The sequence below is a fragment of the Sinohyriopsis cumingii genome, chromosome 2 (genome assembly GCF_028554795.1).
Source record: "Sinohyriopsis cumingii isolate HCF-2022 chromosome 2, ASM2855479v2, whole genome shotgun sequence".
Lineage (NCBI taxonomy): Eukaryota > Metazoa > Mollusca > Bivalvia > Unionida > Unionidae > Sinohyriopsis > Sinohyriopsis cumingii.
Window position 1 is genome coordinate 85,478,149 of NC_142962.1, and position 13,613 is coordinate 85,491,761.

The 13,613-nt window shown below is 36.4% G+C and overlaps 1 protein-coding gene and 1 long non-coding RNA gene across 2 annotated transcripts in view; both read left to right on the forward strand.

The window, feature by feature from the left end:
• LOC149805308 (uncharacterized) overlaps nucleotides 1-13,613 on the forward strand; it is a 471,406-nt gene that overhangs the window by 412,628 nt on the left and 45,165 nt on the right. Inside the window, exons 104-106 of the mRNA XM_089934018.1 lie at nucleotides 5,554-5,756; nucleotides 7,398-7,584; nucleotides 13,252-13,422. Coding sequence (XP_089790144.1) covers nucleotides 5,554-5,756; nucleotides 7,398-7,584; nucleotides 13,252-13,422 — 561 coding nt within the window. The remainder of the gene's footprint in view (nucleotides 1-5,553; nucleotides 5,757-7,397; nucleotides 7,585-13,251; nucleotides 13,423-13,613) is intronic.
• LOC149805309 (uncharacterized) lies at nucleotides 276-5,546 on the forward strand. The gene is made up of 3 exons (XR_016418581.1): nucleotides 276-677; nucleotides 1,304-1,448; nucleotides 3,145-5,546. It is a non-coding gene; the product is annotated as an uncharacterized LOC149805309 (long non-coding RNA).

The following is a 13,613-nucleotide window of genomic DNA, read 5'->3' on the forward strand; positions in this document are numbered from 1 at the left end:
AAACATCAAAATTAACTAGGTCTATATTAATTAACTTATTAATGATATGAATTCACTTATAGCTCAGTTTTTATGAAACATCAGATAATAAAATAGCATTTATTTAATATGTAAAAATAACATTAAAAAATACCCGAGTACATGTGTACACAGGAGTGTAAAACCAGAAGGGTTCGCATCATTGCTTACAATTTCAATGTCAGTCATACAGTAGTATAAAATAATAAAAGTATTATTTTTGTACTACATGTATGACTGATTTTTATATTGTAATCAATGATACAAGCACCTATGCGTACAACAACATGTTTACTAATAATTTACCCTTTATGGCGCCTCAGATGAACTCAACAGATGCTGGATGTTGGCCTACAGTGTACATGTAGAATAGCACTTTTAAACCGAACAGACAGAAATTTACGCGCGGGCCATGTTCTCTTAGCAAGGGCCACGCTGTTTATGGAGAAAGTTATTCAATATTCTCCTGCAACATGTTTACTCTTAAAACATTCTGACAGCAAGAGTGTGGACATTATTAAAATATAGAAACCAACACCAACATTTTAAGATATCCACGTCGGTACGGTTGTTAATGTCCAGTACGAAACAGAAGACGTCGACGTGCTGTTAGGCAAGATTCAAGGATTATGAAAGACTTGTTCATTGCCGAGAAAGAGGTAAGTTACTTTTACTGATTTCTTTTTACAATTTCGCATATAGAATGATCAAAGTGGATAGCCTGAATCATCGACATTATAAGCATAAGCATAAATTCGCATGGTCGTTTAAAATTGAGCCAAGGGTTTGTTTCAGATTTTAAAGATAATAATTCAACCTCCTGTTTCTAAAAATGATATCTACACCACACTGTCATCGAATAGTTAAGCCTTCCGCAATTAAACTGTGCAACCATGTCTGGCTCTTACCCCCACCCCCAATAATAATGCGGGCGCTCAGTGAGGAGCACTTGCGTTACCAATTGAAACAATTTGTACAAACGTAAATGTTCTTCGTATTATTTTATTGCTGATTGGGTGGATCAAGATAAGCATACACGATTGAGAACCAAATGCAGTAGCTTAATTCATGATTTTATTCCTAAAAGACATTTGCCCTGTCTGTCAAATATTTTGATTGGTAAATTTAAAATAGAGATTTAATTGGATAAGGATTACAGCTTTTCTTAACACTTATATACACTAGGACTCTTGCCAACCAAATCGTTTTCTCATTTCAGTGCATTCTTTCTGTTATGCATAGATAAATAAAATGATCAATTATACTAATTTTTTTCTTTTTACAGATTAAACTTCATGAAGGTCACAAAATTTAATCAACACAACAAAGGTAGCAATCATTTGAAAGAAGTGCAAAACATTGACAGCAACAGGAAGAAGTCAGACAAAACCCCATTGCCATGCTAGAGGAAATTCCGACTCCAGTAAAGGGTATGTATAAGACGCTTCAAATCTTTTGATGTAATACACATGATAACATATGCATTTCAGACTCTAAAGTTTGACCCCCAATACATTTGTTTTTTTAAATATATAAGTTGGAAACCAGATTTTGAATTTCTTTGTATATTGCAAATGTACATATTTTGGAAAAATGTATCCCAAAAGTTTTGGAGAAATCTTTCAGAGGACTGTTCCAGAGGTAGAGATGTCAATTTTTTTGCAAATTTCTAATGTGTACCCATCATTCCTAACAGTTGGTTACCAGAGTATACAATCAAAAGGAAATTGTATTAAATGTGAAGCTGAACTGCTTTGTTGTAGGTTCACATGTTCCAACCCCAAAATGAGCTGTAAGCATAATTATTACTAATAAGTGGCAAAAATCATAATCTGAGCACAACAAGAGTATAAATTACACGCCATTATTACAGAAAACTGTATGAAAAATGTATATGGAGTTATAATTTTTGTCACAAATCAGCTGAACTCGTGTGGATTACTAGTATAGATGAGAATAGACACAAAAGAAATTGATAAATTATTTGTGCATAACATTCATTTTGACTAGTGTACATGCCTACAGTAACTTTCGCGAATTGTCATAAAGTCCATAAATGTTGATTGTTGTATTATCCTCAACCTGCCATGGTTCATCCCTATACGACGTTCCAGTGCAACATGTTTTTAAGTTTAACAAACTATTTTTTCTCCAACATTTTTCAGTTACATAACATCCAGCAGTTGCATTGATACATCCCTGGTTATTTTTGTTGTTTTTTCTTCTTTTAAAAAAATGATATCTGGTGCCATTTATTTTCTATTTAAGCTGGACTGCTATGTGTGTAGTATCATAATAGAATGAATCTAGGGCAAACGGTTTCACATTCAAGAACCTGTTTTTTCAAAACTGTTATTAAGTAGCAAACTTTTTTTATCTTTATATTTCAGTCTGTATAGTTGTCCATTTCATTCATTTTTTGTCCTAACATGGTATAAGAAGTACATGTTACAGTAGCCATGTTAAACCAGACATTCATATTGTGCTTAATTTTATTTGACCTAGATAATGTCACCAGGTTCTGAAAACAAGTGTTTTAAGTCATGAGAAAATTGGCACATGAACCATGGACAGGCATGAATTTTAGGATGGTTAGGCTTGAAATATCAGGGTTGATTCTTAAATAGGTCACTTGAGAAAGGATTGTATTGACAAGTAAATTGTAAGCAACCATATGAGCCCCTGTGAACACTTTTTTTTTAACGGGTACCCAATTGTTCGTTTTATTACCCAGGTTATTATCAATGGGAGAATGCCCGGGTACACATTAGCATCTTTATCCAGTAGTAGTCAAATTTGGAATATGCAGTGTGACTTGCAGGTATCTCATCAACAGTGCAGTTTATATGTTTGCTACTGAACTATGGTAATTCTATTGGTAGAGTAATTTGACTCATAGTCCAAAGGATGAATTTTCAGACTGGGTTGGCTGCGTAAGTGTGTCCTTTGGAAAACAGTTGGCTCCTTTTTTCACAGTGTGATAAAGTGCCATCTAATCCAAACTACAATTATGTATTTTGCCTTTACCTTGTAAAACAAATCTTCAAAAATCCACCTTACAGAATGTCTCAAATGCTGTGATCAGAAAAAAACAAACTTCTACCAACTTTTTCATTTCCATTTCAGGTTTCTTTTTTCAACAGTTCAAAACTGAGCCTGCTAACTTAAATTCAGTGGTCAACAGGAAGTGCATTGATTCAAAGAGAACAATCTCCAAGTGAAAATATTGTTGCAGACTGGCAAATAATGAAATTCAGAAGCAGGAATGTCAATTACATGTTTTGTTTGCTTTGAATTTTCTGGAACAGTGAAGAATTGTCTTCATGTGAAGCAAATTTCCAGCAGTATCTTTCATTATGACCTTAAAGTTTTTAGAATAAATGTGATGTATTAATATAACAGGTACATACATACATACATACTCTAGTTGTCTTACCTTATTAAAAGATCACTAATCGAACTCAAATTATATGCTTATGATTACGGGATTTGAATATTGATCTTACTCTGTTTAATTTTTGTATTCAATAAAAACTAAATACTATAGTTGTTTTTTGTTGTTTTTGCTGATGTGAGCAAAATCTTGCTCACGTGAGCAAGGTGTGGCTCACATGAGCAATATGTTGCTCACGTGAGCAGATCTTGCTCACATGAGCGAGGTGTGGCTCATGTGAGCAAGGTGTGGTTCACGTGAGCAAGATATTGCTCTTGTTAACAATTCCTGCACATGTGATTTTCTTATTAAAATCTATTTGCTCACGTGAGTTCTAACCTAATTTGCATGTTAAATTGCACATGAGACTAACCTGAGTTAGATCTCACGTGAGAATCTCATGTGCAGAAGGGTAGGCAGTTTTGGTGTGGGTTTGTATGAGGGCCTCAAGGTAGATTAGTTTTTAGCTAATTGTGTTACCCTCTTTAAATAAGGTCATTATTATTATTATTATTATTATTATAGAGGTGTTTAGGTAGAGACTGAGCTTGAGCTCTGTGAGTAACACTATGATCATAAAGTTTGAAAAATCTATTAAAGGCTGAAACTTAAAATGTTTCAATTGATTACGGGCAGTTCAAATAAGCACTGTATGTTCATTGGAACTGAGTATGCATTTAACTCATCGCTCAGTTTAGGGGTCATCAGGTGGGATAATAAAGACAGTGCAGCCTTTACAAGCTCAGGAATTAAGGTGAAAAATTTACTGATAGATGTAGAACTCTTCTCGGCACTAAAGTAGTACATGTATTAAATTTGCAGCTCGATGAAAAGAATTGTCATCTTGAAATCATTGTCAGCGCTGCCCTTACCAGCCAAGGCTTATCAGGCCACATGCACTGGCAGAAAACTTGTGAAATATCACTTGGGAATTATATCTTACATATGAAAAATAAAATAGAAATTAGATAAAAATTTACATCAAACACAGCATTTATACAGCAAAACAAAACTATAACACAAATGCAGGTTGCTGGGACTTGCATGAAAATGGATACAATATACTTGCTGGTAATCATCAATGGTAAACAACATTGACAGATACTTCATTTTACAGTGGGTAGTATTTAATTTACTGTAATATTTTCAAACCATTATGATCCAAATAAATACAAGTACTTTGTAATGAATATTGTCATGAAACAGATAACCATAATGCATACCATATACATATGTCTGAATGGGAATAGTGACATGAAAACAACAATATTTTGGTATGTACTTTGGCAGTATTTTTGTGCACTGCAGACACCTAGAGTTTCTAAGATTACCCCTAGATTTATCAATTTGTTTGTATCTAACGCATATGACCCCCTACTCTGCATGAATAAAATTTACATTAGCATATAAATGAGTATACAACACCAGGAGAAATTGTCATCAGTCAGATATAAAAACATTTATGTTTCTTCTATGTTCTAGGAAAGGAATTTGTTTTATCCACATTTATAGAAAATTCTACAAATTTAATTGGCATTCACCAAGTCTGATCAATCCATACTACAATGGCTCTGTCAGGTACTATGGTTGTTTTTCTTCTCTAAAATTTGCTTCCTAACTGATCACATCAATGTAACCATGGTTCAGGCACAGGGGAGGTGGCGGCAGGTAGTGAAATATGGAAATCTGTAGGTAATATCCTCAGCAATATAGAGACCACTGTTTTGGCAACAAGTCAGTAGGAGATGGTTTTGGTTGCTTGGAAGAAACAAAAAATTATATCCATCACTCATAATTGAACTGCAACTTGATTTTATTATCTTTGCATATTGCTTGCTGTGGATGAGAACAGTTGCAAATCCTGGTTAAAGGATCAGACTGCAAACATCACTGGGTTGACTAAAATTTTAATAAACTCGAGACTAATAGGTGTTCAGTTATTTAAATGTAAGTTTTGAAAAGTTGTGATTCTTTGGATTGGTAGAAGAGGGATTAGATTTGCTCTATAGATACAAAAATCCAGCTGTACAACTGAATTTAGCAATAGTGATCTTCCTGAAATCCATATTTTATTCCTGAATAGTTCAATTTTTTTTATTCAGTCAAAGCTGTGCTTGGGTCAGGCCTGTATGACACATCTTCCTCTGATGGATTCTATGTGGATGTCACACCACCTACATTTGATCCAGATATCATGCTGTATATTGATGTAGCACAAGGGGACTTTACTCCAGTAGAGTTCCAGAAATCCAAAGACACAGTTAAATCAGTATGGCTGTGTGAGGATAAAGAAAGTGAAATTCAGGTGAGAAATTTTGTAAAAACAAGCTTTTAATTTAAGGTTTAATTTACAGTGAAAACTAGTTTTTGGTAACCAAACTTGAAGACTTTATTTATCTGAGTGAAACACATAGCTTATTTGTCAAAACGTAAAGCTCTACAAAGATCCTAAATACATCTGAGACATTGGATTCCATCTAAAGGGGTTGCATGATGGTAGAGCCTTGATGATCCAAATTTTTTGTTTTTTTGAATGAACAGTTTTTGCCATCCTTGATATTACAATATGAACAAGTACAGACTGTTTTCTCACATCCCAATAGGTGTATGATCATGTTTTCCATTGTGGAACACCATTGCAGGATAACTCTTTCCTATCTCACAGACATGATCTTTTATCCTGACTTGTGCACAATTTTGACTGCACACAAAATAGCAAACACTTCTTGATTACCACCACCACTTTAACATTGTTTCACAATAATCATGATGAACATTAACACAGCACATTTGCATTAAAAGAAGAGCAGTTGTTGAAGGTAAAGTTTCCCACAAACAGTCTATTTCATATCATTTGACTGAGATTCATGTATGGCTTCTTGAGTGCAGTTTTGAGTTTTATGAAAGTTTTATGTAAACATTGATTTTTTGAATTTTTTTATTTTCATTATTATTTTTTAGGGGGTCAAAAAGTTCTTGATCAGAGTTGAATCAAGGACTGTTTTATTACATTTTGCCTGCCTTGATCAATCTTGTAGATAAGAGTGGACTTTATTTTTTACCTGTTCACATTTGTTGTTGTTGTTGTTGCATGGTTTAACACCATTTTTCAGCACAAGATAGGCTATACATGGCAGCCAGTATTAATGGTGGAGGAAGAACCCGGAAAAACCCTGGAAAGAACCACTGACCCACAAGAAGCTACTGGCAAGCTTTCTCACATAACCACATTAGCTGAATCCGAGACTCGAACCGACGCAGACAGACGTGATGGCAGTGATCCGTAACAGTGAGTGCTTTAGACCACTCGGCCACTCGGGGCCCCATTCACATTTGTATCATTGTGCAAGCTATCAGCATGACACAATTTGGATGCTGCCATTTTAACCTCTGTTTTTTAAAGCTAAACTTTTTAAACATTTAAAGTTTACACAAAATAATTCAGTATATACCTATTTTTGTGTGCTCATGTCTTAAGGTATGGAAATTTTCAATGTATGCTTTGATCTTTGAATGTTATATCAATATTCATAATAAATCATTTTCTACTTTGATCTTCATTTTTTTTTGTCAGAAATGGAAAAGAAAATTCATTCTGTGTCAGTTCAGGGTAGGAAAATGTATAAATCAGGATCAAAATTTTGCATCAATATCCTTGGCAAAGCCCTATGTCTGATGCAAATTTCTGACTCTTCCTATCCTACACTGATGCATATGATGAATATTGTTAGTCAATGCTCCCAATTATCCGAACCATTCTCTCCATGTCCTTCAGTCACTATTCTACTGTATGTTGAGCCATAAAGATCCAAAACAATTTGCAAAACTGTTTACTTTGTGAGATAATTTTCATTGAATGGATATTTTGTCTTATGTTCAGGTGACTTTAATTTGGTAAGATTTTTTTTTATTTTAAATTTGATACATACATTTTTTTTCACTTCAGAATTATGAATGGGCTATTGGAACTACTGTTGGGGGCCAGGAGATTCAGCCTTTCATCTCCACAGGAACAACATCACTGGGCATAAACTCAAGCCTGGAGGGGATACTACAGCATAATACCACATATTATGTCAGTGTGAGGTGCCAAAATCAGGCTAGACTAACTACACTGGTCAACTTTTCTAAAGGTAGGAAATGAATTTAATACACCTATTCTACATATCAGGCTGGACTAACTACACTGGTCAACTTTTCTAAAGATAGGAAATGAATGTATTTTATACACCTCTTATACATAGGCTGGGCTAACTACACTGGTCAACTTTTCTAAAGGTAGGAAATGAATGTATTTTATACACCTCTTAAACATATCAGGCTGGGCTAACTACACTGGTCAACTTTTCTAAAGGTAGGAAATGAATGTATTTTATACACCTCTTAAACATATCAGGCTGGGCTAACTACACTGGTCAACTTTTCTAAAGATAGGAAATGAATGTATTTTATACACCTCTTAAACATATCAGGCTCGTACTGTAGCAGTGTTAAATGTCTAGATAACATGACAAATGTGAATATAGCAAATTATTCTGTACTAAAGTTAGGCAAAATTGTTACAGATGTTGAATACTGCATGAAATGAATGAAATTTGTAGTATGTATAGACTGTGAAGTCATCTGCCTTGTTGACATAACCAATCTTTAGTGATAGTTGTTAAAATTATATCCAATAATAATGCATTCTGAACATGGCCAAAAGTTCCAAGAGCAATCAAATTTCTTTGCCTGCTCTCCTAGGTCTTTAAGCATTGATGTGTGATAATGATGAGCATGATTCTTTCTTTTAAGAAAAGTGAGGGATCAGGATATATTTGTTAGTATGCAAGGCTGAGCAACTTTTTAAATGATAGATTGTTATTAAAATGAAACAAAGTAAACATGGGTAATGCATTCCTGACAACATTCTGGATAGTGGTGATGGGTTTTTACATACATATAGGTGGATGGGTGGAGATAGGGTATGAAAAAGAGGATCATTATGTACAACTTGCATCAGTGTCAATTTATATTGAATAAATGTTTGATTTGGTTGGAATATTCCATGATGCCCACTAAGTTGAAGTTTTCCAACAATTACAGATCACACACGATCATTTGTAGGTCATGTGACTGGTCATTCTTTTGATAGGTCACAGATACAAAATATGAGACAGAAAAGGTGGATGGGCCTCCCACCAACACCCTCCTGAGCAGAGAGACACTAGGTCACATAGTCTTGTCTCACTGGAGAGAGTGCAATATGAAGATGTCTTTTCTGTCCTCATGGAAGCCAACAAGTGTGACACAAATCAGGCTAATGGGGTACCCCTACCTTCAGAGTGTGGCATTGGACACTTTCAAGGTCTTACTAGAGCTCAGTCAAAAAACTTTTATGGGCTCCTCCTGGTGGCCAAGACACTCTTATACAGGCTAATCCCCTGGTGGCCAAGACACTCTTATACAGGCTAATCCCCTATGTGGCTACTCATGATTTGGGAAACCATCAACACCAGTATCTTGCATCTACTTCTAGCTCTTTGAAGAAGTGGATTCATCCTGACTGCTTTTAGTACCCATTGGCTAATTTCTTTAAAGCAGGTCCAGTCAAAGCAGCAACCCCTTTCCACAGCTCCCCCTCAGCATGTAAGCCCAAGAATGAAATGCCACAAAGGCCCATGGAAGATGTTCACTCTGCCTTCCTCTCTTCCCTTTAGGATAGGTTGAACTGCCCTAGGGACTTGCTTTCTCCCCTGCAGACCATACCTCTTCCCTTGGTTCCCATTGGTGCCAGACAAAACCTCATTTTACAAGTTTTGTTGGGCATAATGGTTGATGATTGGATCCTTTCTGTAAGAGGTGGTGTCTGGCTTGGGTCCTGGGATCTCACTCTTTTGGTAAGGTCCCCCAGTACATCCTGCAGTTAAATCTGGTCTAGTTAATGGAAGAGGTCCATTGCTTCTACAGGAGGGTGCAGTTAAGAGAGGTTTAAAAGACCTATCCCTGGCCCTCAATTCCCAAGTTATCAAGATTCCCAAGAAAGGGGAAAGTCTCATCTAATTATCCCCCTTTAGCCCCTAAACAGATTTCTACTGGAGACACCATTTGGGATGAAGACAATGGTCTCAGTCAGGATGCGATAAGACATTGCAATTGGGCAGCATCCATAGATCTTCAAGATGTGTACCTTCACATCCCTACCTTTCCTCCAAACAGGAAGTACCTCAGATTTTGTTTGGATGGGGAGGTCTTCCAATTTTTTAGCTTAATGTTTGGCATGTTCTTTGCACCCAAAGCTTTTGCCAGGGCCATGGGAATAGTTGCAGCCAATTTAAGATCACTGCTATCCCAGTCCTCCAATATTAAAATGATTGGTTGTAGCACATTGACTGTCCAGAGTCTCTCAGACTAGACCAGTCTTACTGTTGCTCTTCTATCAAACTGAGATAAATTGGAACTAAATCCATCTCATGTCTTTGTCTACATGGGGTTGAATTTTAACACAGATAGAGTGTTCATCCATGCCCCTCTGGGCAAAACAGACAAGATTCTCTCTCTGCTGGGGACATTTGTTTGGCAGTATTTTTAAGCCTTCAGGGGTGTGTCAAACAAATAAGAGATTTATGTATGATGGTCTGTTCAGACAAAACATTGATGGTACCATGGCTCAGGATACAAGAGGGCACACAAGCACTTTCTCTCTGCATGGAGGTTTGAAACCTTTGCTGGACAGCTTCAAAAAGAATATTTCTTAAAGTATGCCACATTCCCAGCAGAAAGAACATTTTGGAAGTCTGTCAAGGAAAGGGAAAATAGTTCTTATGGAATGGTTTCCCACCAATCCACAGACTCACTGTTCTTAGGTAAAATCATTGCTGGACTTGTTTGCCACCAACTGAACAACAATCTCCCCTGTTATGTTTACCCAGTCCACAACCAGATGGCCTGGTCAGTGGATATTATCAGCCTGATCTGGAATCATCTGTTCACTTATGCTTTACCACACTTCGAGATGATCCCTTAGGTCCCACACAAAGTTAGACATTCCAAAGCTCAGCTCATATGGTTTGCCTCTCTGTGGCCCCAGCAATTTTGGTTAAACAATCTTCTTGACCTGTTGGCTGACCATCCCAGGACCTTATCTCATAGGAGGGACCTTCTGTCACAGCACATGGTCTCTCTCCTCAACAGCCCACAGATTATCCACCTTCATGCTTGACTCATCTCAAATGATCTCTCCACATGAAATGTTTTAAAGCCAAGATCAGCCTCTAAGGTATAAGGTGCGAACTAAATAATCTTTTGTGATTGATGTAGTAGCTTTGAGCACAGTGGTAAATTTTCTTTTCTTCCATTTCTAAGACAAGCAGTGCTTGGTTTCTACTATTAAGGGATATCGAGAAGTCATTCCTAACACACTAAAATGTTCAAAAGGCCCTGCCATCAGGATGGATTCTCATGTAGCAGACCTGACTAGATATTATGAATTGCAGAGACCAGTGTCTCACTCTCAAATGCTTCAGTGGAATCTCTTGTGTCTTTTGGTTTCTAAATAGACCCTCAATAAACCTTTGGGTGAAGCTTCTTTGAGAACCTTACCGTGAAGACAGTTTTCTTGCTTGCCTTATCATCTGTGAGACAAAGGAGTAAGTTCCATGCCCTATCTTTAGAGCAGGACTGTATCAGGTTCAGTGGAAATTATTGGTCAAATTGTCTCCTTTGCCAACCAGGGGATTTTTTTAAGCAAAAGAAGGCTTCCTTCTGTCTCTCCACTCCCAAATGAGATCCACAGTTTCAGCCTTATTTATACAGGGAATGTCTGTAATAGACTTTTATGTCCAGTTCGGGCTCAATGGTTTTATTTGGCAGCCTCTATAGGGAGGGAAACATCTTTTCCTACCCATTATAGGTTCATCAGACTTTTAGCTTCAGCCAGTCTAGGTGGATTGCATTAACTATGAAGAGAGCTTACCAGTCCCTTAATGATATGGACCTGTCTTTCATGAAAATCAAAGCCCATGAGTTTTATACCATTGCTGCTTCATGGGCCTATCTAACTCCTTTATCTTTGGAGGAAGCTGCATTTTGGCACTCTTATACTACTTTCGCCTTTTACCTTTCTCATTAGTTCATCAAAGCAAAGACATTTTCTCACTGAGCCCAGTCATTGTTGCTCAGAGTAGCCAGTGTGGAATCCATCCTGAAGTAGTTTCTTGTGCTTTAGTGATGGTGAGTATTCCTTGTGTTGTTTCATTCAGTTTCAGGATCATCAGACCTTAACCAAACTGACAAATTCAGCTATGCCATAGTGACAAATAAGGTATTACTAATATTATAATGTGGTGGGGAGGTAAAATTAATTTTAATACATAATACTTGACTGTTGCTATTGTCAGATTGCCAATCTCCCCACACTGATGTCCTTCTCAAATACATGAAGAGGGCTTTTCACACATGCCCAAGATGTATGGAGCTCTCAAGTAGGGCTGACCCATTATTCTGGAAGATTCTGGTTTACATTAATGGGAGGACTGAATTTCCATCATTTGTTTGGATATTTTGCTTCTGAAAATGTACTAGCTATGCAGTAGCAAAAGGTAAGTATTACATCAGTAAAAAATTAGCTTCCTCCCAAAGAAGACATTTTTAAGAGAATGCTATACAATTATTTTAACTCTGTTTTAAGGATTTCTTATCTTTTGGTTCTTATAGACTTAAAACAAATTAAAGTTTTTTTCCTTTTATCCTGTCAGACTACATGTTTACATTTAGTTATAAGGGTTTATCTTTCTTAAGTTTTTTGAGCTGGTTCTTTCTATAATTTTAGAACTTACTTTTTAATCAGCAGCATATTGCCAGTGTTTTCCTGATGTGTCATTAAACCCCATACATATATTTTCCTGACAGAGACTCTTACAGAAGTGTTTGAAAATATATCCCCCACTAATTCTTTTGTCATGTTTGTAAATGCATATTTTCCAAGCCTACTTTACCTCAGTAACCTCTGTCACCGCATTTACCTAGCTGGAGGTAGAAGCCCACTGCCAAGTTCTGTAGCATCACTGTCATGTATGATACACTAAAGTGGATGGTATTATAGAAAGGTAGACAGATGTAGCTCTACAATGATATCACATAATCTGGAAGTTCTAGTTGCAGTACAGAATACAGAGGGAAAACCTAATATTTTGGACCTGATTTTTTTCCCACCCAAAATTTGCCCATGGTTGGAATACAATTTTGTGTCCAGATTTTAGACCTTTTAGTATCAGATCAAAGGCAGACTGGTCTGAACTGCACACAGACAGATGAAACTTTGTAAAAGTAGGATAAGATGGGCATTTGGAATAAAGAGTGGTCTTGATACGAAAATAATGGGTCCATTAAGCCAAAACAAAACACACACAAAACCTCCAACTGTTACCGTTCTTCTCATGTGAGAGTGAAATAGCCAACGAAAAATGATGTTTCTAACACAACTAGGCATTAGGTTAATGGGAAATCACTTGTAAGTTGATGTATTAGGATGTATTCAGAAATAGCCCACAAAATGTGTTTCCTACTTGCATTTCAGACGAAAAAAGCAAAAACCTCCAGGGGTTAATGATATAATCATGTTAGTTGACAGTAGTCATGCAGAGCTAGTAATCATCTGAAAGATGCAAATGAAAAGTAAAGCTTCATTGTTTAGTTTAAAACACATATCAGCCCTTTTCACCATTTCATAAAGAGATTTTAAAATAATTTTAATTGATTCATAAGATTTGTAAACTGTTGTTTGGAGAAAACATTTTTTTCATTGAAGTTTATTTTCATAGGTGTTACAGTTCTGCTGTTAGCTCCTGATGCAAATTTAGTCTCAGCAGAAGTTGTTGGTGCTGAGAACTTTTCAGAGCCAGTAGATCCCCCAACAGCCAAGAAATCAGAGGATCCTACATCCATTGGAGGATCCTGGACTGTCAGTCCTGATCCAAGTGTCAGGAGATATGGTAATGGTATACTTTTCTCTGCTTCAAAATGAACAGTTTTTTGTTGGGAGGGTGTTCAGATTTGTCTCTTTTATTCCCTCCACAAATGAAGCAATCTTATCATACTACATAATCAAATACTTCAACTCATTTTGCCTAGTCACAGCAGTTAGTTAAAGTGTGAAGCAAGAAACTCAGCTGTGATAAATAGC